The sequence below is a fragment of the Phocoena sinus genome, chromosome 2, assembly GCF_008692025.1.
Source record: "Phocoena sinus isolate mPhoSin1 chromosome 2, mPhoSin1.pri, whole genome shotgun sequence".
In the NCBI taxonomy this organism is placed as follows: Eukaryota; Metazoa; Chordata; class Mammalia; order Artiodactyla; family Phocoenidae; genus Phocoena; species Phocoena sinus.
Genome location: NC_045764.1, coordinates 114,464,059 through 114,490,843, shown reverse-complemented (window position 1 = coordinate 114,490,843; position 26,785 = coordinate 114,464,059). Strand labels below are relative to the sequence as shown.

The window sequence follows — 26,785 nt, the reverse complement described above, 5'->3', positions numbered from 1 at the left end:
ATCTGGGTAAAGGGTACATAGAATCTCATTATTTCTTAAAACTGTGTAAATCTATAATTACCTCCAGATAAAACGTTTAATTAAAAAATAGAGATCTGCAAGTGTTACAGAATTATTTATAGCAAAGGAGTACTAAACTGAGACTTTCTCCTTTACATAATCAGAGAATTGACCTGAAAGTAAATAACTTTCTCACTAAAACAAAACAGAACAAAAATGTACACTAAGATACCATTTTTTAACCTAACAGATTAGCAAAGGTCATAAAGTTTGTTAATATATTTGAGAGCATATGAGGGAAACAGGCACTCTCATGCACTGTTGGTACCATCTATGGAGAGCAATTTGGTAGTCAGTTTCAAAATTAGATGTGCACATGCCCTTTGCCTTACATTTCTACTTTTGACTATCTGTCCTACAGATCTACTTTCACAAATGCAGCATGACATGTGTTCAGTGTTATTCATTGTAGCATTGACTGTAATAGCAAAAGATTGGGAAAGCCTAAATATCCGTCAAGTAGAGCGCTAGTTAAATTATTGTACATCAAGAAAAGGGACTTATGTGAAGCCATGAAAAAAAAAATGAGAAGGCTCTTTACTTACTAATAAGGAGTATTTTTCAAGGTATTTTAAATGCAAAAAAGCAAGGTGCAGAACATTGTGTATCCGTGTTGTGTGTGTACATGTGTATATACATACATGTGTATATGTGCATACATACCTTTAAAATTTTAATTGTATATAGAGAACATTTTTGCAAGCATACTTAAATTGCTTCCTTGGAGTGGAACTGAGTAGCTAGAGATGAGAGATATGGAAGGAAAAATTTTGCTGTATCTTTTGAACTTTTAATTGTATGAATGTATTACTGAGTTAAAAAATAAATTTAAAATATAAATGATTGAGGAAATCTTGTAGTAATGGCATAAAAACTAACTTGTTATTCATACATTCAGCCATTAGTAACTGATATTGATAGTTGAGATGTGTTCAGTTCACACAGTGCAGAAATTTGCTTTTATAGGTTTCCACTTTTTCACATATTTATATTTTGTTTTTTACAAGCAGGTGCATAACTGGTTTCTCTGGATGGATAAATACAAGCAGTGTTTAAATTTTGTTTTTTCTTTACAATATTTTGTTTTTTCTTTACAATATTTCTTTGATTTTCTACAATGAACACAAGTTGCTGGCTTCTTTGCATCACACAAATCCAGGGGATATCGTCCAGTGCAACAGTCCTGATAGTAAATATATTTATAATCAGGAAAAAGACTTTGCACAGATTAATTTGTATTTTTTTAATGCATTTGAAGTGTAGTTAAGTTCTACATTTTTGTATTTTTGTTCTGGGCTATGATAGGTACTAATAATTAGGAAGCCAATTTCAATGAGTAAATATGACACAATTAATCGTTTTATCAAAGTGACATTACTGTTTTAACTTATCCTCAAATCATTTCCAGTCTTGATTTTTGCCACTTGGTTTTTACTCTCTGCCCTCGGTGTCCCACACAGCCCTTACCATTTAGCACCTCGTAGCCTAACAAGAGATGCATAGTGCACAGCGATTGATTTCTTTGCTAATTAGTTCCTACTAATTAGGGGCCCTCAAATACCTAAGAAAATCTACCAGTGTGACTTGAATAGTTCTAACTAATAATTCTGGGTCAAGCCATAGTTGATAACATGCAGAAGACTTCATTCCTCATGCTTTTGCAAAGTGAGAAATTTGAGTCTTCTTCCATAGTGAGGTTTTTAGTTTTGTTTAGTTAATTAATATTATGTGTCTTTTCATTGCTTCTAGGTAAATCTTACAAACCATTGCGGTTTCATGGGAGGACTACAAAGAAATAAAAGCACTGGATTGACCACACCATATTTTGCTACCTCTACAGTTGAAGTAATATTTCACGTATCAACAAGAATGCCTTCTGATTCTGATGACTCTTTGACCAAAAAAGTAAGTGCTAAGAAAAAAAGTGCTCAGAGTTAAAATCTTAGTAATACATAAAATATGTAAGCAAGTCATCTAATTGATCAAGAACTATTTCTGAGTACTCCTTTCTTCACCCAGTAGTGTCTTCAGAAACAGTATTGTTGCAGAGTAAACTCTGTTTTCCTTAATGATATGATTGAAAGTTATAGTCTTAACAAAGCATTTGCCTTCAAGAAAATGGGCATCTGACAAATTGAAAAACTTCCGTAAATGTTCAGATTGGTGAAATTATAATTCAAGACCCCACACACGGAGAGATATAACATTTATATTGATTGACGGAGAGGAAAAAAATTAAAATGTAAATTATTACAAATCACTTAAAATATAATGTGCTCTCTCATAAATTTTAACTAAAACTAATATAGCAGATAAAATAAGCATTAATTCATTAAAATAGACTTTACTGCCTTAGAATATTTATGGGAGATATAGTGGAATGGTTTTGATGGCCCATGTCTTTTAAAACCTACACCACCATTTTGCTGTAGCTGGCACCAGCATTCAAAAATCACTCTAGTGACACAGACATACCTCAGAATAAAGTTGTGTGTGTTCAATCCATGTTTATTTTTTTAGGGAGAAACATTTTTTTAAAGTGAAACCTTGTCCAACATTTCTTTATCTTCTCTTCTTCTTCCTACTCCTCAATTTACTCAAAACTACTACTGAATGTAACCAACTTAATATCATAGATCATTTTACTTGGTACTCTGTTATCATGTTGCCTGATATCGAATCTCTTCATACTTCATTAATAGCCTATGAAAACAATGTTATCCTTATACTCTTTTGAAAAGGAACTTCAGAATTCCTCTCAAATATTTTATAAGATTGATTCAGTACCCTTGATGCCTTTTGTTTACATTTTAGAATACTGTTGGAAATTGCCTACTAAATGAGTAATGGTTAGAACAACTAATGTATGGATGCTGATTAGATTTGAATGTGTAGTAAAGATGGAGGTAATTGATGTGTAGGAAAGTAAGTATATTTAGTAACAGATTTGCTATAGAATATCTTGGCATGTAGTTTTTAGAAGTACAGAATGAGACATGAATACGGACAAGAAAATGGTGAAGAGTTGGATTGGAGTAAAACTTCGTTAAAACTTCAATTAAGCACTTTCTTCCATCACCTCATTTTAAATTTGTATGAAAATAAGCCATACTCAAATTAGAGGCAATTATGAGTATAGTACAAAAAGATAAATTATTTTAAACATTAGGACTTGGCAGTTATCCTCATTTTCATGGCTTCATGGATACAACTTTTAAACCCCGGAGCAAAAGGAAACCCTCTTTTCCTTTTCAAAAGAGTCTAAAATTAATAGTATTTTCGATTGCAAACATAAGAGCAGAACAAAGTATATCATTTTTTGTTGAAATTTTTTTTTTAAAGAAACATATCAGGATATTTTTACTTCAGTATATTAAACCTGATGGTTAAAAGGTACTTGAAATTTTATTCCTGCAGCCTTTGTAGAAATATCTCAAATAAGTAAGGTTTCTTATTTCCTTCACAACAGTCACAAAGGTCTGTCCTTAATTATTTAAGAAGAGTCTGAAATGGATGTTTAACAATCCATTATCATAGCAAAATTAATTTTGGAGATAACACCATTTAAGAATTGTTAAATGGTTGAGTTCTAATTAAAATTATACCCTTAAATGGTGAAATGTTTAAGTACTGGATTTATTAGAGAATGTTGAGGGATTAAACCTTGAACACTAATAGTTTATTTCATCTATAAGTATAGAAAATTTTTTATTGTGGAAAAATATATATAAAACAAAATTTATCATTTTAACCATTTTTAAATGTACAGTTCTTTGGTATAAAGTACATTTACAGTGTTGTAGAACCATCACAAGTATCCATTTCCAGAACTTTTTCATTTTCACTTGGTTCAAAATATTTTTTATTTTTTCATGAGAATTCTTTGACCCATGTGGTACTTAGAGCTGTGGTGTTCAATTTCCAAGTATTTTGGGCTTTACCAGCTATCTTTTTGTTATTGATTTCTAGTTTAATTCCATCATGGTCTAGAGCAGACATCATATGATTTCTATTTTTTTTAATTTTTTAAGGTGTATTTTATGGCCCAGATGTAGTCTATCTAGTGAATGTTCCATGTGAGTCTGGGAAGAATGTGTTTTCTGCTATTGTTGAATGAAATAGTCTATGAATGTCAGTTATATTCAGTTGATTGATGGAGCTGTTGAGTTCAACTATATCCTTACCAATTTTCTACCTGCTTGGGTCTCTTCTTTTCTGAGAGGGGTATTAAAGTCTCCAACTATAATAGTGGATTCTTTTATTTTCCTTGCAGTTCTGTCAGTTTTTGCCTCACATATTTTGGCACCCTGTTGTTAGGCATATACACCTTACGGATTGGTTATGTCTTCTTGGAATACTGACCTCTTAATCATTAGATTATGCCACTCTTTATCCCTGATAACTTTCCTTGCTCTGAAGTGTGCTTTTTTTAAAATTAGTATAGCTATTCCCACTTTCTTATTAGTGGTATCATGGTATATCTTTCTCCATCCCTTTACTTTTAATCTATATGTATCTTTGTATTTAAAGTTGGTTTCTTGTAAAGTTGGTTTCAAGCCTCACACAGTTGGGGCTTGTTTTTTTTGATCGGCTCTGACAATCTCTGTGTATTTGAACCATTGACATTTAAAGTGATCATTAATATAATTGGATTATTTTACATTTTTTCTGCCATTTGTGGTTATAATTGAGCATTTTACGATTCCATTTTCTCTCCTTTCTTAGCATATCATTTATATATTTTTTCTTTTTAAATTTTTTTCCAGTTCTTGCCCTAGAGTTTGTACTATACATTTACAACTAATCTAAGTCCACTTTCAAATAATACTATGCTGGTTCACTGCAAGTACCTTATAATAGCACAATATGCTATTATTAATAGCACAATTCTTCCCTCCTATCCCTTGTGTCATTGCTATCATTTATTTCACTTATACATAACCATGTGTATACATAAGCATACATTATCAAATACATTGTTGCCATTTATAATCTTGAACAAACTGTTATGTGTTAGATTAATTAAGAATAAGAAAAATAAAGTTTTATTTTGCCTTCAATTATTGATTCTCCGATGCTCTTCCTTTCTATATGTAGATCTGAATTTCTTTCCTATATTGTTTTCCTTCCCTCTGAAAGGCATTTCTTGTAAGGCGGGTCTACTGGCAGCAAATTCCCTCAATCTTTGTTTGTCTGAGAATATCTTTATTCTTCTTTACTTTTGAAGGATAATTTCACAGGGTACAGAATTCTAGATTAGTAGAGTTTTCTCTCAGCACTTAAATATTTCACTCTACTCTCTTCTTGCTTGCGTGATTTCTGAGGAGAAGTCAGATGTAATCCTTATCTTTGCTCCTCCATAGGTAAAATGTTTTTTCCCCCTCTGGCTTTTCTCAAGATTTTTTCATCTGTGATTTTCTGAAGTTTGCATGTGATATACCTGGATGTAGTTTGGGGGCCCTTTATCCTGCTTAGTGTTCTCTGAGCTTCCTGGATCTGTTGTTAGGTGTCTAACATTAATTTGGGGCAATTCTCAATCTTTATTGCTTCAAATATTTCTTCTGTTTCTTTCTCTCTTTCTTCTCCTTCTATACATAAATGTTACACTTTTTGTGGTTGTCCCACAGTTCTTGGATATTCTGTTATGGGGTTTTTTTTGGTCTTTTTTCTCTTTGGTTTTCAGTTTTAGAAGTTTCTATTATTACATCCTCAAGCTCAGAGATTCTTTCCTCAGACATGTCCAGTCTACTAAAGAGCCCATCAGAGGCTTTCTTCATTTCACTTACATATTTTTTTAATCTCTAGCATTTCTTTTTGATTCTTTCTGAGAATGTCCATCTCTCTGCTTACATTATCCATCTGTTCATCCATCCATACTTTGACTACTTTTTCCATTAGTTCCCTTAGCATATTAATCATAGTTGTAATTCCAACATCCCTGCCATATCCGACTGTGGTTCTGATGCATTTTCATTCTCTCATTCTTCACACTGAGTCTCCGGCAGTTTGTCAGCTACAGTTCAGGTTTTCCTACTCTGGCACTGGTTCCTACAGAGGTTTCTGCTCTGTTAAGTTGTTATTCTTCATATATGCCTGTCTGTCCAATTTTGGGGCAGCAGTTTTCCCTATGACCTCAATTCTCTGATCTAAGAGTACTGTAGTTGATTTTTCAGTTGTTTAGCTTTTTACTTGTTGTTAGGACAGAGTGGTAACTTCTAATCTCTTTACATGCCAGGCTGGAAACTGGAAATCTCAGAACTCTATTCTCCCAAAAAAGAAACTCTGTATCCATTAACAATAACTCTCCATTAACCCCTCCACCCAGCCCCTAGTAACCTCTAATTTACTTTCTTTCTCTTTTATTTTTCCAGTTCTAGATACCTCATTAATTTGGAATCATACAGTACTTGTCCTTTTGTGTCTTATTTCACTTAGCATAATGTTTTCAAGCTTCATTGATGTTAAAGCGTGTCAGAATTTCATCCTTTTTATGGCTGAATAGTATCCCATGATACATATATACATTTTGTTTATCCATTTATCTATCAATAGACACTGGGTTGTTTCCACTTTTTAGCTGTTGTGAATAATGCTGCAATGAACACTGTCCTGCAGGTATTTGTTTGAATCCCTGTCTTCAGTTCTTTTAGGTATAGACCTATGAGTTGAATTGCTGGGTAATATGGAAATTATATGTTTAGCTTTCTAAAGGAACTGTCAAACTGTTTTCCACAGTGACTGTGCCATTTGACATTTCTCCCAGCAATGCACAAGAGTTCCAGTTTTTCCACATCCTTGCCAACACTTGTTATTAGCTGTCCTAATAGGCACAAAGTATTATGCTTTGTGGTTTTTGACTTGCACTTCCCTAATGACTAATGATGTGCATCTTTTCCTGTGCTTATTGGCCATTTGTATATCTTCTTTGGAGGAATGTCTATTCAGCTCTTTTACCCATTTTTTTAAATTAGATTGTTTGTAATTTTCTTGTTGTGGTGTTGGAGTTCTTTATATATTCTAGATGTTAATCTCTTATCAGATATATGACTAGCAAATATTTTTCTCCCATTTTGGGGGTTGTCTTTTCACTCTTGATAGTGTCCTTTGAGGCACAGAAGTTTTTATTTTGATGGAGCTCAATTTATCTATGTTTTCTTTTGTTGCTTCTGCTTCTGGTATCAGTTCAAGAAATCATTGCTAAATCCAATGTTGTGAATATTTTCCCGTATGTTTTCTTCTAAGAGTATTATAGTTTTAGCTTTTACATTTAGGTTTTGGATCCATTTTTAGTTATTCTTTGTGTATAGTATGAGATAAAAGTCTGACTTCATTCTTTTGCACGTGGCTATCCATTTGTCCCACCACCAATTGTTTAAAAGACTACACATTCCTTTATTGAATGATCTTGGCATCCTTGTCAAAAATCAATTGGTCATCTATGCAAAGCTTTATTTCTGGACTCCCTGTTCTTTTCCATTGGTCTGAATGTCCTTTTGCTTTAATTAAATGCTTTAATTACTGTAGCTTTGTAGTAAGTTTTGAAATTAAGTAATGTGAGTTCTACAACTTCATTCTTCTTTTACAAGATTGCTTTTACTATTCAGAGTCTCTTGAGATTCCATATGAAATTTAAGATGAGTTTTTCTGTTTCTATGAAAAACTGTGTTGAGATTTTGATAGGATTGCATTGAATCTTTGGATCACTTTGAGTAGTTTTGTCATTTTAATAATATTAAACCTTCCAATCCATGAACATGGGATAGCTTTCCATTTATTTATGTAGTCTTTCATTTCTTTCAGCAATATTTTGTAGTTTTCAACATATATGCCTTTCTCCTCCTTAAATTTATGCCTTAGAATTTTATTCTTTCTGATGCAATTATAAATGGAATTGTTTTTATAATTTCCTTTTTGAATTGTTCATTGTTAAAAATGCAGCTGATTTTTGTGTGTTAATTTTGTATTGTGCAACTTTGCTGAATTCATATATTAGTTCTAACAGGTTTTGTTGTGGGATCAGGGTTTTCTGTATATATGTCATGATTTTTCAATGTCTCTGTGGAGAAACAAGAGCTTGCTTGGTCCACCATTTTGCTGACATAACACCCTAGAAGAAAATTTTGTGTTTTTTTCCCCCTTTAAGCTAATTAATTCTAAATGTAAAATTATTTAGCAATTTACCAAGTGGAATAGTACAAGTATTTTTTTCCAATTATTTAGTGTTTTGGGTTTTTTTCAAATTATTAGAGAAAGACTGCAGGCAATTACATGGCGTAGTATTCCAATTGTTTAGTATCGAGATGCCAGAAATAATGTAACTTTTAAAAATGCAAGCATATGTTTATAATTTTTTTAAAATTTATAATGCAAGCATGCTATTATATTAGTTGTCAAAGTAACTATACCTGTTTTATTGAAGAAAATTACCCTGGCTAGATAGGCTTTTTTTACTTAAATAGAGCAATTTAAAGGGTTTATTTGTTTGTTGTAGTGAGAAAATTTCAAAACATAACTTCTTTCACATGTATAATACCTACCAGATAAAAATAAAACCTGTCAAAATTGTAAACAATATGTAATAAAGTGGTATCATTTTGGAAGGTATAGTTCTCTTATATTCTCAAGTAGTAATTTAAGTAAAATCTACTCTTATCAAGGTTGGGGCTAAATTGAAGCAATATTTCACTTAATTCAGTAGAAAGGAAAAATTTACCCAGTCTCATAATTCAGCATAAATTATTCTAAACCTTCTTTTCATAGAAATTTTTTAAAAAGTAACATTTATTTCTCCATATACTGAGTTTTCCTTTTCCCTATTCTCTGTGATTCTTGCCCTTACTGCTCTTCAGAGTCCTAGTATGTAAGATTTTTCTAAGTAACAGTCTTATATTTTAGTTCTATTACAGTATCAATTTCTTTTCAATAAAAGGTTAAATCCTTAAACTTAATCATAGAAACCAGTTGTCTTATACCAGTTTTCCTTAATAAAAAAATCACTTTCTGTATTGGTATTTTTTCTCCTGAATTTAATAAATTCCACATTAGTGGTAATAAGTTGAGGCCTAGAACATGTGTCCTGTTACAAATGAACAATTGGATATCATTAGGTTGTCCCCCTTTGCTTTGTACATATATCTTTAGGTGTGTTAATCCATTCAGTAGACACATTAATGAGCACTGGTTGAAGTGTAATATTGAAGGAAGTAAGGCTTGTTGACCTCAGCGTGGAGTTTAATACCTCTAATTAAATTAGATAGTCAACAGTCAGTTTAAAGAAATAGCCGTGCCTCTGGCAAGGTAGAATTATGTATGACTCTGGTTCTTTGTTTTAAACTTGATAGGAGAAAATCATTTATATCTGTTTTATAGAAACTAATTTTAGTTTTCACTTTGTGTTTAAAATATGTGGTGATTTTGTAAATTATTTTTAAGCATTTTATTTTCTCAGAATGAGAGGTAAATATCTTTGAACCCCTTTAAGTGTTAGCATTTTATTTCTTGTGAAGAAAGGCTCTTTCAAGGATCAAAATGGTAGCGACAGAATTTTTACAACATAGACTATACTTTTTTTTAACAAATTAACCAAATTTTCAGTCTAACAAAGTAGTCTCTCTTAGAAATACTACGCCACCATATTAAAAATCCTGATATAACTCCAGTCCAAGCCATCTGTTCTATAAATTCTCTCTATCTGAGGAAGATTGACAGAAAATGGTTAAAAATAATTTCCACTTTACTGAGTTTATTCACCCCTAAAAATCAAAAGTGCTGCAAGCATTGGTATAAAGTGTTCACAGGAGCTTGTCTCATTTCCTGTCTCCTTGTTGTAGCCACTTGCTGATACTCTGCTTCATAGGTAGCTGAATCATCCTTTTAGGAGTTTGATGAAGATCAAGTTGAGATAATTGTAACCTACTTTTAGTTGGACTCTCTAGCCTATCTTTCATTTCCTGGACCCCCCAAAAGAGGGGAAAGAAGCACTTTATTTAAGTCAGTTCCCTCTGAAATATTGTTAGTGTACTGGACAGCAGTTCGTTTTTTGTTTTGAAATTTGGTTACAATAGTTTCGCAAATAAATGAGCTCTATCGAACCGCTTAGTCTGATTATAACTTTAAATCCATTTTTCTTTATTTTATCTAGAAATACAGTTAAAGTATACTTCACTTTCCAAAGAACTATATGTTAATATAGTCTGGAAAAGGAATTGAAAAACAAACTTAAGGAATAATAAGAAAAATTTTTTCATTGTTTTAGTAGAAGTGTAGTTAATGTAATAGTTAATAAATGCTATGGAATTATACACATGGTTGTAGTCCTAAATCTAGCCACATTACATAAAATAATTCTGTTTTAATATAATAGACTCTACCTTTAACCCCGATTTCTATAAATATACTCCTGATGACAAGAAATGAAGACAAAGAAACAAGGAAGTATAAATGGTTCAGAGCAGATTTGTCTCAGCACTGTGAATGGTTTAATTTGGATGGTATAGCAGTGGCTTCTCATTGCATATAGAATAAAATTCTAATTCCTTACTGTGGCCTTCAGTGCCCTACAGGATTTGGCCACTTGCCTGCCTACCTCCCTGATCTCATCTTCTGTCACTTTCCTTTTCACTTACCACAATCTGGCCTCACTGGCTGTCATTCTAACCTGCCATCATGTCAAGCTCATTCCCATCTCAGGGGCTGTGCACTTAACCTTTTTTTTCCATTTGAAATGCTCTTTCGTCACATTATCAGGTTTTTTCATCCTCATTGTTCTATTCTCAGACTCACATGACAGTTCCTCAGAGAGGCCTTTCCAGACCATCCTAGCTAAAGAAGCCCTCTCTATCCAGTAACACTATCACATTACCCTATTTTATATTTGTATAGCACGTATCACCATCAAAGTGGCATATTTAAATAAAGCCGTAATTGCAGATAATTGTATTTTTATGCTGTGCACTATGTAATGATAGGAAACAATTTGCTAAGTAAGTACTGTGACATTATCTTTTTAATAGCATATTTATTGAGTGCCCACTCTGCTAAAGTATTCTGTACTAGATGCCATGCCTATTGCTTCAAGAAGCTTTTCCCAATTACTAAGAATGAACGATCCAGACAGCAAGTGAATTGTGAAAATGTATGAGAGTATGTTTTTGCACATGATTGAGGAGTATATGATAGTTTATGTTTTGCTACATGAGTGTCTGGAAGGTGAGGGGCAAAGAATGAGGGCTTGGGGCACTGAGTATCAACTCAGTTTCAGTTTCTACATGTATACCACTATCTCGTGAAGTAACTGCCCTAACCTAACTAACTTCTATGCATTCTTCAAGTGCCATTATAGATCAGTTGTCTTTGTTATTTGCATTCAGAGAGGTATATTTAGAGCATTATCTCTACTGTTAATTATTCATTAATTGCTTAGTTTATTTTACTCTCTCTCCACTGGACTTAAAGCTATGTGAGAGAAGAAAATATGTCTGTTTTTCCTCACCGTTGTATCTTTAATAGCTAGTGCAGTGCATTTAGTCAGCTCTCAATATTTGCTGTTTGAAAGAGGTAGATAGGAAGGAGAGAGGGAAGGAGGAGAGAAGGCCTTTTAAGAACTCGTGAACTAGTCCAGCTGTGTAGGATGACTAGCATCTGATCTAGAGCAACAGTAGAGGAAATAGGAAGGAAAGTACAAAAAGAGAATATAATACTTTTTTTTTTAATGAAGAGCTTGTTAGAGATACTATAAGGAAATCAGAAATTGAAGACTTTCAGGTTTTGACTCTGAGTAATTATAATTAAGTTATTAGGTGTTTTTAACAGAAATGAGGACGTCAAGGGGGTAAGTTGATTTTGTAAAACAGATGATATAGTTATATTACATGAATTCTAGTCTCTAACTCCAAATGAATGATATTTCACTGAGGAAATCTAGAATTGACTCTGGAATCTCTACTGATAATTATGGAAAATGAGAACACTGCCATAGATAGGCAAACATCTGATTTTCATAAAAGGACATGGAACAGGCCACCAACCACAAAAATTACTAACATTCATGAGCTCCATGTCAATGCCTGGCAAAATAGGATTATTAAACAGATGGTTTGTGAGCACTTAGGTAATGAAGTAGTGATCACTAGGAGCTACCATGAGTTCACCATAACAAATCACATCAAAGTAACTTAATTTGTTTTAATAGGATTACTACATCAGGGAAGGCCATAGACAGTATAAAGCATTTAACTAAGTCGTTTGTTGTAGACAAGTTGAAGACATGCGGTCTTAATAATAGTTCAATAAGTATGTTAGTGACTGGTTCTGTAATTATATCTAGAGAAATTAATTATATAATGAGAGGCAATAGAGGGAGGTAGTTAAAGTATGGTTTCTGAAGCTAGCCTACTTGGGTTTCAATCTTGGCTCTGCCACTTATTAGTTACGTGACCTTAGGCAAGTTACAAAGGTTCAGTTCCTCACCTGTAAAAATAAGGTCAATAATTATTCTTATCTTGTAGCATTGTTTTGAAAATTAAATTATCACAAAGCACTCAGAAATAGTAAGTATTTAACAAATGTTGGATATTCATTTAACCAGGAAGGACATCTGTAATGACTTACTGTAAGGCTCTTAGCCAAACCTGTCCCATTTGACATTTTTATCCAAAATCTAAATAAAGACACAAGAATTTGAATTTAAGGTTATCCAAATCTGGAAAAGGGAGAGCCAACATACTGAATAGAAGAATCATGCTAACAAAAGGCCTTGATAGGCTTTAAGATAATCGGAACCTGGTAAGTTAAAGTTTATTAAGAATACATAGAAATCCTCTCTAGTTCTAGTAGTCAGTTGTACCCGCTTAAAAGAACTTCGTAAGAAAAAGTCTTAAGGGTTTGAATTGACTACAGCTTCCATTTGAGCCAGTGTTGTAAAAATGCAGAAAATAACTGAGTGAACAGAACAAAGGAAGTAGTCCTACTGTGGGCTGGTTGTATTATAGAATATATTGATATTATATTCTATTTCAGATACCACAATTTAATAGAAACATCAATAAACTGAGGTAATAATCCAGGATAATGAATAAGTTTGTAAAGTATAAAAAGAGGAACACTTTTAACCTAGAAAAGTTGAGTTATATATTAGACGAATCTTCAAATATTTGAAAAGATAATATATGAAATATAGCTTGGGTTTATTTGGTATTAGTCTTATTTTGGAAGAATTAGCTTAGGGAAGGCAGATTTTGGCTTACTGTAAAGTAGGGTCTAACGATTGTAGCTCTTTAAAATGAATGGGCTAATTTGTGAATCTGTAAGCTTCCTAACCCTAGAAATATTCAAGCAGAGGCAGGATTACTTGTCAGGGATATTGCACTGGGAGTTCCTGTATTGTGTGGGAAATTAGAGCTTTAATGTCTCTTCCAGTGCTAATATTCTATAATGTACTGAGGACTTCAATTTTATATGTGTTGAATTTCATTTAACTATTTTATCTTCATAAATTGATAATGATAATCTGCAGCTTATGTTATATACCTCGAATTCCAAAATGACTTCAACAGCAGTCACAGTGAATTTGGAAGAGTACTTTGGTTGCCAGTCATTTTAACAGACCTATCCCATGTACAGAATTCTTATAGTCTTATTTCAGAAGTGATTCGCATTTGGGTACAAAAACATGCAGGTAGGAACTCCTTTGAGAGTTTTCAGAGTATGGAAAAACCCTGCTGAGTATACATAAGACACAACCCTTTAAATCTGTAAAATATAAGGAATAGATAAAATAATTTAAAACATCAAATACTATATAAAGTATTTATGTCAAATAAATGTCAAACACACTTCTGAAGTTTCTGTTAACTGTTAACCACTCAAAATTCATATTTTCAGTAGTCTTCAAAAATTCTAAGATACATGGCAATGATTAGCAATTTCTCAATTTGTTTAATTATTTTATAGCAGGGTTTAAAGACATAAAGATATAAAAACATGCCTCAACATAACAGCATAAAATAATTGCTTTTTTAAGCATTTGGATAAAAATGATAAGGGATGTTCTTGAAGCTTTTTCCTTAAAATGATTGAACATGTTTTAAATGACTTTGCTTATATGCATAGTTCTATGCCACAAATATCTGCATTACAACATCCTGGAAAAAATATATTATTCTTTTCTGTTAAACTTCCATAAGAGACTTTTAATACTCTGTGGTAGATATTTGAAGACAAGCTTTCATTATAAAATAAAACTACAGTTGCCCTTTTCTCTCATTTCTTTAGATAAGTGGGCACTAGAAATTATAGATAGGTTTGGCAAGAGTTCAAGGGTTAATGTAGCAGATAAATAAAAGGAATTTTCTGTAAATTGAGACCTGCATTATTTCAGTTGTCTTGTCTTTCCTAACCTAACTCATTTAATTTTAAAAAGTAAATACTTAAATTCTTCCTGACAGTGTGCTCAGCTTTTACTATCGTTTATTACTTCAATTATACTTGATATCACTTAGAACAATCTGCCATTTGGAAATCTCAGTATAGCCTGGAGCTTAGTATTAGATCTGGCTGCTGTTGTAACATGTACAGCATATGACATTAATGTATCAAAATTAGATTGGATCATCCCTCCTGGTTAAATTTATTTCACATTTCTTTTGTATTCAGTTAACATAAACCTATTAGGGAAGCTGACACATGGGGATGGCTGTATAGGAAGGATATTTTTAAAGTATTTTGATTAAAAAATGAAATTATAGAGCCATGGCTTTTCTGAGTTGTGTAATCTTTTTTGGTTTTTAAAAATGTCACAAAGTCCAAGTCTTGCATTTATGTCATTCAGGGTGTGTGTGTGTGTTGTAAGTAATGATAATTAAAACTTAAAATAAACATTGTTTTGATGTTTGAGGTCTATCATCATGTATTTAGAGCAATAAGCACATTTATGGTTTCCAAAGAGAATTATTTAATCCACTTAGACCTAAAAAAAGTCCTCCTTAAAAGAAAATTAAAATCTTTATATTTCTAAAATAATAGATGCTGGTCTATAGACTTAGCTGGGCACTGTCTCTAGAGTAATAGCTGCCACTATCTTATAATCTGTCAAAGAAGAGAGGGCATTTCTTACTTAGGAATATAAATTTTAAAGTTCAGGGATTTACCTCATGTTTTCAAATACTTAATGACATTCATAGTACCTAGGATTTTCTAGATAGATTGGTGTTGGGGACTTTTAAGAACCATTAGAACACTGGTTCTTGGCTTTTTTTGTAATACATAGTCCTATATGATAGACTTTCTTCTCAGAAAAATACACAAATAAAATTTGCAAAAATTCATAGATCCCTTGAACCCAGATTAAGAACTCCAGGGTTACAGGGTGACAGAAGAAAACCTTTCATTAATTGGAAGGTTAATTCCTTTGTTTGTTTAAATGACACATTTAATTGTTTTCCTGCCTTGTGGTCATTAAGTCAAAATAAGTCCAATATTTCAAAAACAGAAATTGCCTATATGTTAGCCCCTACTAAGAATATTGATGACACTTATCCTAATTTTCTCTTCCACACTTTTCTGCCTACAATATGTCACGTTATCTGAAAGTAATAGAAAAGCCTGTGTGAGATATACACCAAAAATGGGCTCAAATGTTTGCAGTGCCAGAATCAATAAATGTACTAAAATAACCAAATTGTGTTGATATATTAAAATACATGTTTAAACAATAATCTACATGAAGAAAACTCAATACTGATGGACATTAAGTTAATTTTTCTAATAACTTAATAGAAATCCAACTTTTGTATACTTTGCTTTTTATAATTTTAATCATCATAATGTTAGTTCTCTAAATGCCAAAAACACCTTCGTAAGCACTATAAGTATTTAAATAAAATCTTTAGAGAGTCTAACAAATCTCACAAAGTCTACTTGAAAGAATTTCGTAGGCAAAGTTTCATAGTCAAAGAAAAGCTGGAAATAAATTTGTTAAAGCAAATATAACCAACTTTCTCTTACTCAGTAGATATTTATGATTTACTTCTTTTCCTTCTCTTTCTGTTGCCTCCTTTAGACCCTTTCACTGCTCATTAACAGTTCCAGAGAGTGGTCAGAAAAAAAGAATAGTCTTAAATCCGTCACTTTTTAAAACACTCTTTTAAACAATTTTTAAAAGGTTTGGTAGTGGAAAATTGGTTCAGTTGCTGGTTAAGAAGAGCATTTGGTCTGTATGTGAATCTTTTTTATCTAATTTCTCTGTTTGCCATTGACTGTATAGACAGTTGAAAATTATCTGGTCGTCTGCAGTGTCTCCTAATGTCTTTTGAGTGCTTGTGTTTTGCATGTTATGAAAAATTATCAAATGAAGTTTTAAAAATATTTTTAAAATTTCTTTACCCTTTAATCTTTTTATAGTATGTTGTCAGTAGCTGTATGACTGTATTCACAGGGCTTTTCTCGAGCACTATGAACTATTTTCTTGGTTTTCCAGTTGAGACATTTAGGAAATGATGAAGTACACATCGTTTGGTCAGAGCATACTAGAGACTACAGGAGAGGAATTATTCCTACCGAATTTGGTGATGTCCTTATTGTAATATACCCAATGAAAAATCACATGTTCAGTATCCAGATAATGAAAAAACCAGAGGTAAGAACTCCTTATCTTACATTTTACTAATATATTTTGAGTTCTGTATGGCTTTGTGAGTTTCTTTCCCTCTTTCAGAAGAATTAGACTAGGCATCAAAACGTGGAAATGGAGGGGGAGATGAGACACAGACTCTGGTATAGCTATGTGAATTGTCTAAGTCTACTTCAGAAGGCGCTAAAATAGGAAAAATAGAAAGAAACTGTATTTGCATGGAAGAAGGCTAGGTAGTACCAGAGTGGAAGTTCCCATTTACTGTTGTTTTTGTGCACCCCACAAGCTAAGAATGTTTGTTACATTTTTAATGGGTTTTTCTCTTTTAAAAAATCAAAGAATATACAGCAGAGACAATATGTGGCCACAAAGCCTAAAATATTTACTGTATTATCCACAGCTCGTGTCTTTGCCTTCAGCTGCCATTTGTACCAGCCATATTCAAACAGAATACTTTTGAAACTGTCAGTCATCTGATAAAAATGACAGATTTTTTTCTAATAAACCATATAATAAAATAAAAAATAGTGTTTTAGATTCTGTAGTAAAATAATAATAAAAGTGTTTTAGGTTTGGTAGTAAAGCTGGCATCACATGAAAATAATAAAAAACTTGCTGCCTGTAAGAATGTGTGTCCTTCCTGTGTTTACTCAATGGGAGAAAAGTAAATTATTTCCAAGTGTTGGATTTTTGTATACAATTGCGGCTACAAAAATTTGAAAATTTGCAGGTAGTATAAATTATTTAGTCAGTTATATGAAGCATATAATTCTTTTGAATGGAAACCCTGTAGACCACTGGCATTTTTTGTTTGTTTATTGTCCTAGTATGAATGACCCATCATGGAAAAGAACTGAATTTGAATAGCATTTCTACTGAAGGAAGAACTAAACAGGAAGCAGAAAGACTTTTGTATGCAAACTGTTTCTTATCTACAACCTTTCTCCAGTTTGAGTATAAAATTATGTTCTCATTTCTCAATCAGGTTCCCTTCTTTGGTCCACTTTTTGATGGTGCTATTGTGAATGGCAAGGTCCTACCCATTATGGTTCGAGCAACCGCTATAAATGCAAGCCGTGCTCTGAAATCTCTGATTCCATTATATCAAAACTTGTATCCTTTTTAGCAGTATGGTTTCTACTCTATGTCTACTTTCCAAGGTAACTACTTCTTATGTGTTGTTAAGACCTTTGAGTTTTTGTTTATTGATATATAGAGGATGGAGTTCCTCCCCAGTGTTTAAGCAGTTATGATATTTGAATGATGTATTTTCTTTTATACGCTTTTAATCAGTACTTGTCTTTTGGTTAATTAATTAGAGCCCCATTATGTACTAGGCGTTCTGCTAATCTGGATGTGCAGAGATAACCGTAACAGTCATTTCAAAGTACTCAATCTAGTTGAGGAAATATATTGTTTTCAGTATCTGTGCTGTAATAGAGTTATGCACAGGATGTTCTGGAATTATTATAACAATACTTCAGATACCTCTCAGTCAGCTGTAAGGAGTGGTGGTATCAGGAAACACTTCTGAGAAATGTAAGGATTGAACCAATCTTGAAGGATGAATGAATTAATCAGGTAGATGAGATTAAGAGCATTCCAAGCAGAGGAACGACATAAACAGAGACATGGAAGTATGAGAGGACATGGCTTCTGGAGCCAGATTACCTGGACTCAAATGCTGGTCACCACTTCATTAGCTATACATCCTTGGGCAAGTTATTTAACCTCTCTGAGCCTCAATTTCCTTATCCATAAAATGAGAATGATAATAATATCTAGCCTGTAGTGTTATGAGGATTGAATGAGTCAATATGTGTAAACTTAGAACACTGCCTGGGGCGAAATATGCACAGTTTTAAAATTTAAATTGTTGGGCTTCCCTGGTGGCGCAGTGGTTGAGAGTCCGCCTGCCGATGCAGGGGACATGGGTTCGTGCCCCGGGTCCGGGAAGATCCCACATGCCGCGGCAGCGGCTGGGCCCGTGAGCCATGGCCGCTGAGCCTGCGCGTCCGGAGCCTGTGCTCCACAACGGGAGAGGCCACAGCAGTGAGAGGCCCGCGTATCGCAAAAAAAAAAAAAAAAAATTTAAATTGTTTTCTGATATTCCTTTCTAAAATGGATTTGTGTTTCCATATACTGTCTACATTATTCAAAACACTTCAATTATTTTTCTTTTACATAATAAACCGTAGATGTTAAGCTTTACAGGGAAGGCTTTTAAAAATATCCTGTGTCCTATCCCACATGAAATGCATTTATCATAAGTCTACCACATACGTTTTCTTCTTTTAATGAAAATTGACTTAAGCAATCTGATTTCTATGTAATTTCTCACGTATTCTGATACTGTGGAATGGAATTATAGGTGGATCATGGCATGTTACATTGCTTAAGCTTAATGTCATTTATATAGCATTTCTTATTTGTAGCGGTTACATCTTCACTTTGAGTTGAAAACTCAGATTTGACGTGGTCATTGTCATGAAATGTAAGGATTCAGTTTATTATATCCTGAATATCTCTAGAAAGGTAGCTAATCTTATAAGGAATATACAGATTATTATCTGTAAACTAATTTTGTCCGCATTGTCAACTCTACTGAGATTGACTTCTTTCTGACCTATGCCTCTTTACAGTTCCCCTGATCTTGATGTTTATCCTGAGGTTAGTGTTCTCCATCATTTCATTTAAGACACAGTTGAAAGAATGCCTTAAATCTTTTGGGAAAGTGATGAGAGCGAGATTAGATTGTAATACAAAACTCTTATTTGCCTCTTGTGTCAATAGGAACTCAATTTATTGAACTCACACAAACTATTTCAGGCCTGATATACAAACAACATGTAAAATGCACACCTTACCAAGTAGTTCAAGTATACCAGTTAAAAGTGAGGATATAGCTTAATTTCTTTTACCTGCACCTAAATTCATACTCTTAAGGACTAGTTCAGATTTGCACGTTACACTAGAGGTATAATAGCTGGATTTGCAGTTAGAAACATTGATTTTTTTTCAACATCTTTATTGGAGTATAATTGCTTTACAATGGTGTGTTAGTTTCTGCTTTATAACAAAGTGAATCAGTTATACATATACATATGTTCCCATATCTCTTCCCTCTTGCGTCTCCCTCCCTCCCACCCTCCCTATCCCACCCCTCTAGGTGGTCACAAAGCATCGAGCTGATCTCCCTGTACTATGCGGCTGCTTCCCACTAGCTATCTATTTTACGTTTGGTAGTGTATATAAGTCCATGGCACCTGAGGTCCACCTTGTGATCCTAGTCAAGTCCCAGAATCTCTAAACCTAACTTTCTTCATCTGTAAAAAAGATGCTAATACCCATCTCGGAATTGTTGTGAAGAATAAATGAGATAATGAATTTGGATGCACCTAGTAAATGAAATAAGGTATGTTATTTTGTGCAGTGATTAATTCTGTTATGTGTAAAGATTACAGTCAATATGAAACAGCTCTACCCAACAGCAAGGAATTGCCTAATTGGGTTTTTATGTTTGGTTGGTTGGTTGGTTGGTTGGTTGGTTAATTGATTGGATTGGATTTTTAGGCCTGTTTCATGAAGCTCTTAATAGTTAATCTTGCTGAGATGTTAATAAATAGCACATTGGAGAAAATTCTAAGATGAAGAGAGATAATTTCAGATGAAAACAGTAAACATGAACACTTTATTTACACAGCAGATGTGAGCAACTTCTATCAGGAAAACCACTTCTGGAACTATCAGAGTAAAAATATTAAATCAGACAGATCAAACAAATTTTTCTTGACTTAGAAGCTTGAATTTAGAAGCTATATAGAAGTTATTTTCCCATGCTATTTAAATATATAATAGAGACACTCAGCCTTTGCTAATCTGAAGAACATGTAGTCATCTTTCACAAAGATTCACAAAGGTGTATATTAATTCTAAACGTTGGAGGAAATCACTTCATATAGGTACTGATAGATTACTTGACTTTTATATTTTTTAAAGATAGATTTTATTCATTTTAAAAATTTTTTTATTTATTTTTGGTCTTCATTGCTGCACATTGTCGCGGTGAGCAGGGGCTACTCTTCCTTGCAGTGCGCAGGCTTCTCATTGTGGTGGCCTCTCCTGTTGCAGAGCATGGGCTCTAGGCACACGGGCTTCAGTGGTTGTGGCTCGTGGGCTCTAGAGCACAGGCTTAGTAGTTGGGGCGCACGGGCTTAGTTGCTCCGCAGCATGTGGGATCCCAGACCAGGGACTGAACCCGTGTGCCCTGCATTGGCAGGTGGATTCTTAACCACTGTGCCACCAGGGAAGCCCAATTACTTGATTTTTAAATGAAAGTTTATACAATAAATTACAGCTAGATGTTTTTGAGATATTTAAATATAAATGTCTTTTCATTTTAAATAACAATACATATTTCAGAAATATAATAAAATTTTAAATGTATATTTTTGACAAATTTCCTTAAGCTCCCATTAAGGAAAAAAATCATGCGCTCTAAAACAGATCAATAAAACAAAAGAAATTACAACAAAAACTGAGATAGAAGTAGGCTTTGAAAACCATCAGTTACTATTTTAATCCTCATAAGAGAAATGAAGGAGTAAAAGAATATGTAATAAACTCAATTATATTTGGATAATTGTACTGCTGTGTCAGTTATTTTATGCCCAGTAAAAGTACCCACTAAGATTCCACAGCATAAATTGTGCTATTTATGATCATTAAGTACAGCTTAAATTTTATCCTAGGAACATCTTCTGTATCTGTGAATCTAATGTTGTTCACTAAATGAGGACAATATTGATTGTCATATGCTGCCCAAATCGATCATGCTGGCAGCCAGAATTATAGTAATCTGTCAGTATTGATGACTGTCTTTCAAGCTTTGAAACCTCTCCTTTACTTCACTTGTTATTTCTTGCATTACTTGTACTTGAAAAGCATTTTCTTGCAACCTCTGACTTTGTCAGCTAGGTTTTTGGGGGGTTTTTTTTTTTTGTTGTTTCTTTTTTTGTCTCGAGCTCAATTTATTGGTTTGATCATGCAGTTAGAACTGAAATGCATCACTGGGGAGAAGGAGTAGGCACATCCTCAGTAACCATTGGACCTGAGGGGTATTTCAGGTTGATCTTAGTCATCATTTATTAATTACCTGTTGAAAGAGAGTGTATGTGTGTGTTGGTGGGGTCTGGGTTTTTTTGTTGTTGTTTGTTTCTGGCTTTTTTGTATTAGGAATAATAATTCCAAAGCATTAATTTCATGATCTTAGCTATCATGACTTTTCCTTAAATAAAAATTTTAAATTAATTATTTGTTTTGATCCTAGGGACATTTTGACTATGTATAAATGTTAAATATGTTGCTATCAAATATGTACTGTTTCTCTTCTGGCTTTGGAAGTTCTGAAAGTTCTGAATCTGATAGTGCCGTGGAATGGGTTCCTCATTTTACAGTTAAAAAACCCCTTTTTTAAAACCTTTACATTAAGGCTTCTCTTTTTAATATGAGATTTATTATACATAGAAATTTTCAGAAGTTACAGTATATAGTCGTGTTGTATTCAGGTTCTCAGAGAAACAATCAGTAGGATGTGTGTATATACATAAGTACATAAAGAGAGAGACTGATTTTAAGGAATTGGCTGACACGGTTGTGGGTACTGGCAAGTCTGAAATCTGTGGGAGTTGGGGTAGAGTTGATGCAGTCTGAGTCAGAAGGCATCATGGAGATAGAATTCCTGCCTTCCTTGGGGACCTCAGTCTTTTCTCCTAAGGTCTTCAACTGACTGGATGAGACCCACCCACGTTATGGAGAGTAATCTGATATACTTTTCTCCTGATTTAAATGGTATTCACATCTGAAAAATACCTTCACAGCAACATCTAGGCTGGTGTTTGACCAAAAACTGGGTACCATGGCCTAGCCAAGTTGACATAAAATTAACCACATCCCATGTCCTAATTTTCTTAAGTTTTTCTTCTTAACCTAACTGCAAAATATAATTTGAAAAAAGAGTATAAATCCTAAATATACTGTATGGTGAATAATTACAGTTTAACCACCACCAGGTCAAAAGATGCAACTGTACTGTTTTTCTTCTATCAAAAATATTTATTGATCACTTAAATGGTAATGGTAAAGATTTTGAGAGAAATGCAAAGACAAATCAGATGGTAATCTCTTCAATAATCTTATAATTTAATAGAGGAGATAATTATATGTTCACTAAAAATTATAACACAAGGTAAAATGTGTCACAGTACGGTTGTAGATAAGATGCTGTGGGAGTTCCAAGGAAAAAGTCATTACTTTGGAGTAAGAAAATCAGGGAAGAATGTATAGAAAATCCGGGCCTCAAAGGGTGAGATTTGAGTAGATGGAATGCAGCATGTCTGTTATAAGTCTTGTAATTTATATTTTGAGGCTTTATGTGTGTGTGTGTGTATATATATATATATATATATATATATATATATATATATGTAATACATATATAATATTGTGAAATATACATTTTGGGGGATGTTATAAAATAAAATAGTATCTTTAAAAAACACTTTCCTCCTAGATTTAATATTCTTTCCTCCCAAACCAATATTTTTTGATTTCTTCTAATCTGTTTAGATTTGACTTTTTCGTAAATGCCAGAATTGGGTTTCTGTTTAACTTTATCAGACAAATTACCAGAAGTCAATGATCATTCTTCAATTAGTCACAGTTTGTTATCCCTGCAGTTCTACTACTCAAATGTAAAGAACCTGTTGCAAAAGTATGAGAGCCAAAACGAAATGAAATGTAATTGATTGGCTCCACTAATGCAGTTTGCCATTCATTACGATAGAACATTATAAAACCTCTTAGGGAGGCCCATCAATATTGCTGCCATTTCATGTTAGAAGAAAGTGAGTTTATTGAGAAACTGTATAACTTTATGTATCTACCGTCTTTTATAGATCATTTCCTCAGAAGATAATATTGGTAAGTATAGACTGTCCTTAATTATAGTCCTTAATTATAAATTAATTATATTTAAAAATGTGGAGGCTGACTGTTGGGTAATCAGCCTGGGCTTCAGAGTCCAGAACCACTTATTAAGTGTGTCACTGTCTTTATGTCTAATTTTATTTAATCTGTAAAAGGAGTACCAAACTCAGGAGTGTTGTAAGGATTAAATGAGATTATCCACATGAAGCACTAAGCAGCCTGTCTGTCATGTAGCAAGAGCTCAGAAAATGTGTTTTTTTACATACTGTTATACTTTTACATGTTGTTGACAAATGAAGTTTTTTTATCCTATTCTGATAGCACATTGGCTTCACAGCGTTAATAGCAAAGGAAAAGAAAACAGTACCACCATTTTACCTGTTTTCTCAAATCCAGTGTGACAGTATGGTCCATATATGCCAATCTATGGACAGTTGGGTTATATCATAGTGTACCAGAAAGAAAATAGGAGAACTCTATCAGGTGATTGTCAGACTGTTCCCTAAAAACAACAAAACTTGGAAGTTTCTCTACTTCCATCTTTATTAACTTCTGACCTTTGCTAGAAAAGGATTTTTTTTTTCCTATCAAACGCTGTGTTGTTGATATTAGTGATGAAGGTGCACTGGTATGCTCACATTATTATTAACTACACCTACTGCATCATGTGGAAGTTCTATTCTAGTCTTTATTTAAATAGAAAAACAGCAGTAGATTCAGATGCTATTTGGGGATTTCAGAGAGCAAAGAAGGAAGGATGTAAAGCTGAAATTACTCTAACCTCGTTTAACGTAGGAATTGCAGTGCTTTTAATCCATTGTTTTCCTTTTACTAAATATATGGGATTTTGCTATTGAATTTTTAATAACTCAATAATGGAATTGAAATTAAACTGTGGATCACAAATCTCCCCATTTTCTTCTAACTGCTTTTCCTCTCAAACGCTAGAATATAGCCTATTTAAATTTTAACTTTTGCTTGCCAAACCACTGTTACCGTCCATCTGTTCATGCCAATTGCAAAGAAGGTTCGGTTTTTAGTGAAGCTTTGCATTTCACATAAGGTATGCGAAATGAAATTTCACAAGGGACATGATGGATCCTGATTCTTAGTGATAAACCTTTGGGGCCATCAGGGTTGGCATATGGTCCAGTATGATATGAAGGCTTGGGTTCCCTGGCTTCACTTCTTTGGCGTGAAGCTGATAAAACCTGGCTCTTGAGTATTATTTCACTGGACACCAATCATGGGCAGCAGGAACTGCCCATTTAACTCTCTGTGGGAAGGAAGCCCAGAGAGCATTCACAATGGTACCATTGTCGAGTTGCAAACTGCTCTGAACAGCTTGACGGCACTAGGGAGGAGGGGAAGGGGTTGCTTTACTAATTGCTGTTCAGAAAAGAGAAGAAGCAAAAATAGCTGTTGTAGAATTGATGTTTCTACATTTACTTACTCTTTTGATAAGCGTGTTGACTTTTATTTAGCACATACCTACTATCAAAAAGAAAGCAAATAAATATATTTAAGCAACCACCTGTAGTAATTCCTTGTTAACATGCCATTATCTATTTTCAGCCCACCAGATTATAGCAGAGCAAAAGTCGGTTTGCTTCATTATATTTTTACCTTTAAATGAAATGCAAGTAATGTTTTGTTATCTTGATAGAAATTTAAAATAAGGGAAAGTGGATTAAAACCAGCACATTTAATATATCAGATAAGGTTAGAGACAGATTTGGCTTACGCTGTGCTTTTTAGAATTCCCAAATATCGTCTGAATACATATAAGCAATATTAATATAAAAATGTAACTTAATTTTATGCATAACAATCGTAAGTGCTAAAATAATCCACTAAGCAAATCTTAAGGTTACATACTGGATTTATCATTTAAACGAGTAGGTAATGCCTATTTCAGTCACTCATAATTGTCTTTCCTTGAATTCTATTTTGGATAGCTTTTTTAAATGTGAGTGTTGTTTCTTTGTTATGTGAGGCATTGTATGCTGTGATATTTGTATAAACACTACTCTGGGCCTTTCCATTTTCTTCTGGTCAGTCTAATCAAGCAGTTGGAGGTTCTGATGCAAAGAAACAATGATCTACAACTTTAAAAAAATTAAAGCTTTTTCAGCCCCCAGGATCCTGACCCCACAGTATATTTCCATAGATGATTCCTTTTTTCAGCAGAACTTAAGTTGACTAAATTATACTGCAGTATTGTAAGTTATGCAACATGTCCTTTCAAAGGATCAGGGAGAAATATTTTAAGAAAAAATTTTCAATCTATAGATTTTTAAAAATGGGGTGTTCTTGCTAAACTGAGGGAAAATCAAATGCATGTTTTATAAAATTAGTAACAGTCTGTAAGATTTACTAGTATTGCATCTCTTCATGTCCCCTTAAATTATTTTAGTAAATGGGCACCAGTGCAATATTTCAAAAACAGTAATTCATTGAATGCCCATTCTTCCTTTTACTGCAGAATAGATTGTAGTTAAGTCAAGATTAATGGGTAGATTTTAATGTTAAAGTCCAGTCGCTGAGCCTATTATTCCCTGGGGGCATATAGTGCATTAGTTTAAGCCAATATACTGTTTATCATAGATGCTATGACACTGTCTTAAATGACAGTTTGCTGTACTTTGTAACTACTTACCATGATAATAAATCACTTTTTTTGTACTCCTGATAATTATAGCATTTAAACAGAATCTTAATTAAGTTAGTGCACATTTAGGTAGAGATAACACTTAAGTAATTGTACACTGTAAAATTTCACTTAGTTATTTTTTTCTTTTTTGCAGTCTTCTCATAGAACCCAAGTTTAGTATTTAGTCCAAACGCAGACATTCATTTCCTCAACTTAATGTACTGAAATTTTTGTTCCTAAGAGGAACAACACAGTGATTGTTCCTAGTCTCCCCCCAATATTTTTTAAACTCTTACTGTAATACTAGTAATTTTGAAGCAGGTCTCTGTTGACTATGAAAGTCTCATTATTACTTAATGGTAGTATTTTCAAGCAGATCTTACCAAGAAGGAGAGTACAAAATTTTAATTTCATTAAATTTGAAATTCAGGTAACTTAGTTTTTCTTTTAGATGTTTT

At 33.2% G+C, this 26,785-nt stretch overlaps 1 protein-coding gene across 9 annotated transcripts in view; it reads left to right on the top strand.

The window, feature by feature from the left end:
• RALGAPA1 (Ral GTPase activating protein catalytic subunit alpha 1) overlaps positions 1-26,785 on the top strand; it is a 220,641-nt gene that overhangs the window by 175,550 nt on the left and 18,306 nt on the right. For 8 of the 9 annotated variants that reach the window (XR_004348438.1, XM_032622552.1, XM_032622551.1 and 5 more), the window contains exons 36-38: positions 1,810-1,965; positions 16,535-16,693; positions 17,673-17,800. Coding sequence is in view for 8 of the 9 variants with exons in the window: in XM_032622552.1 (XP_032478443.1) it covers positions 1,810-1,965; positions 16,535-16,693; positions 17,673-17,800 (443 nt within the window). In the remaining variant the exon portion in view is untranslated. Of the gene's footprint in view, positions 1-1,809; positions 1,970-16,534; positions 16,694-17,672; positions 17,801-26,785 lie in introns of those variants that run through there. The other variant, XM_032622550.1, reaches the window with a different exon arrangement.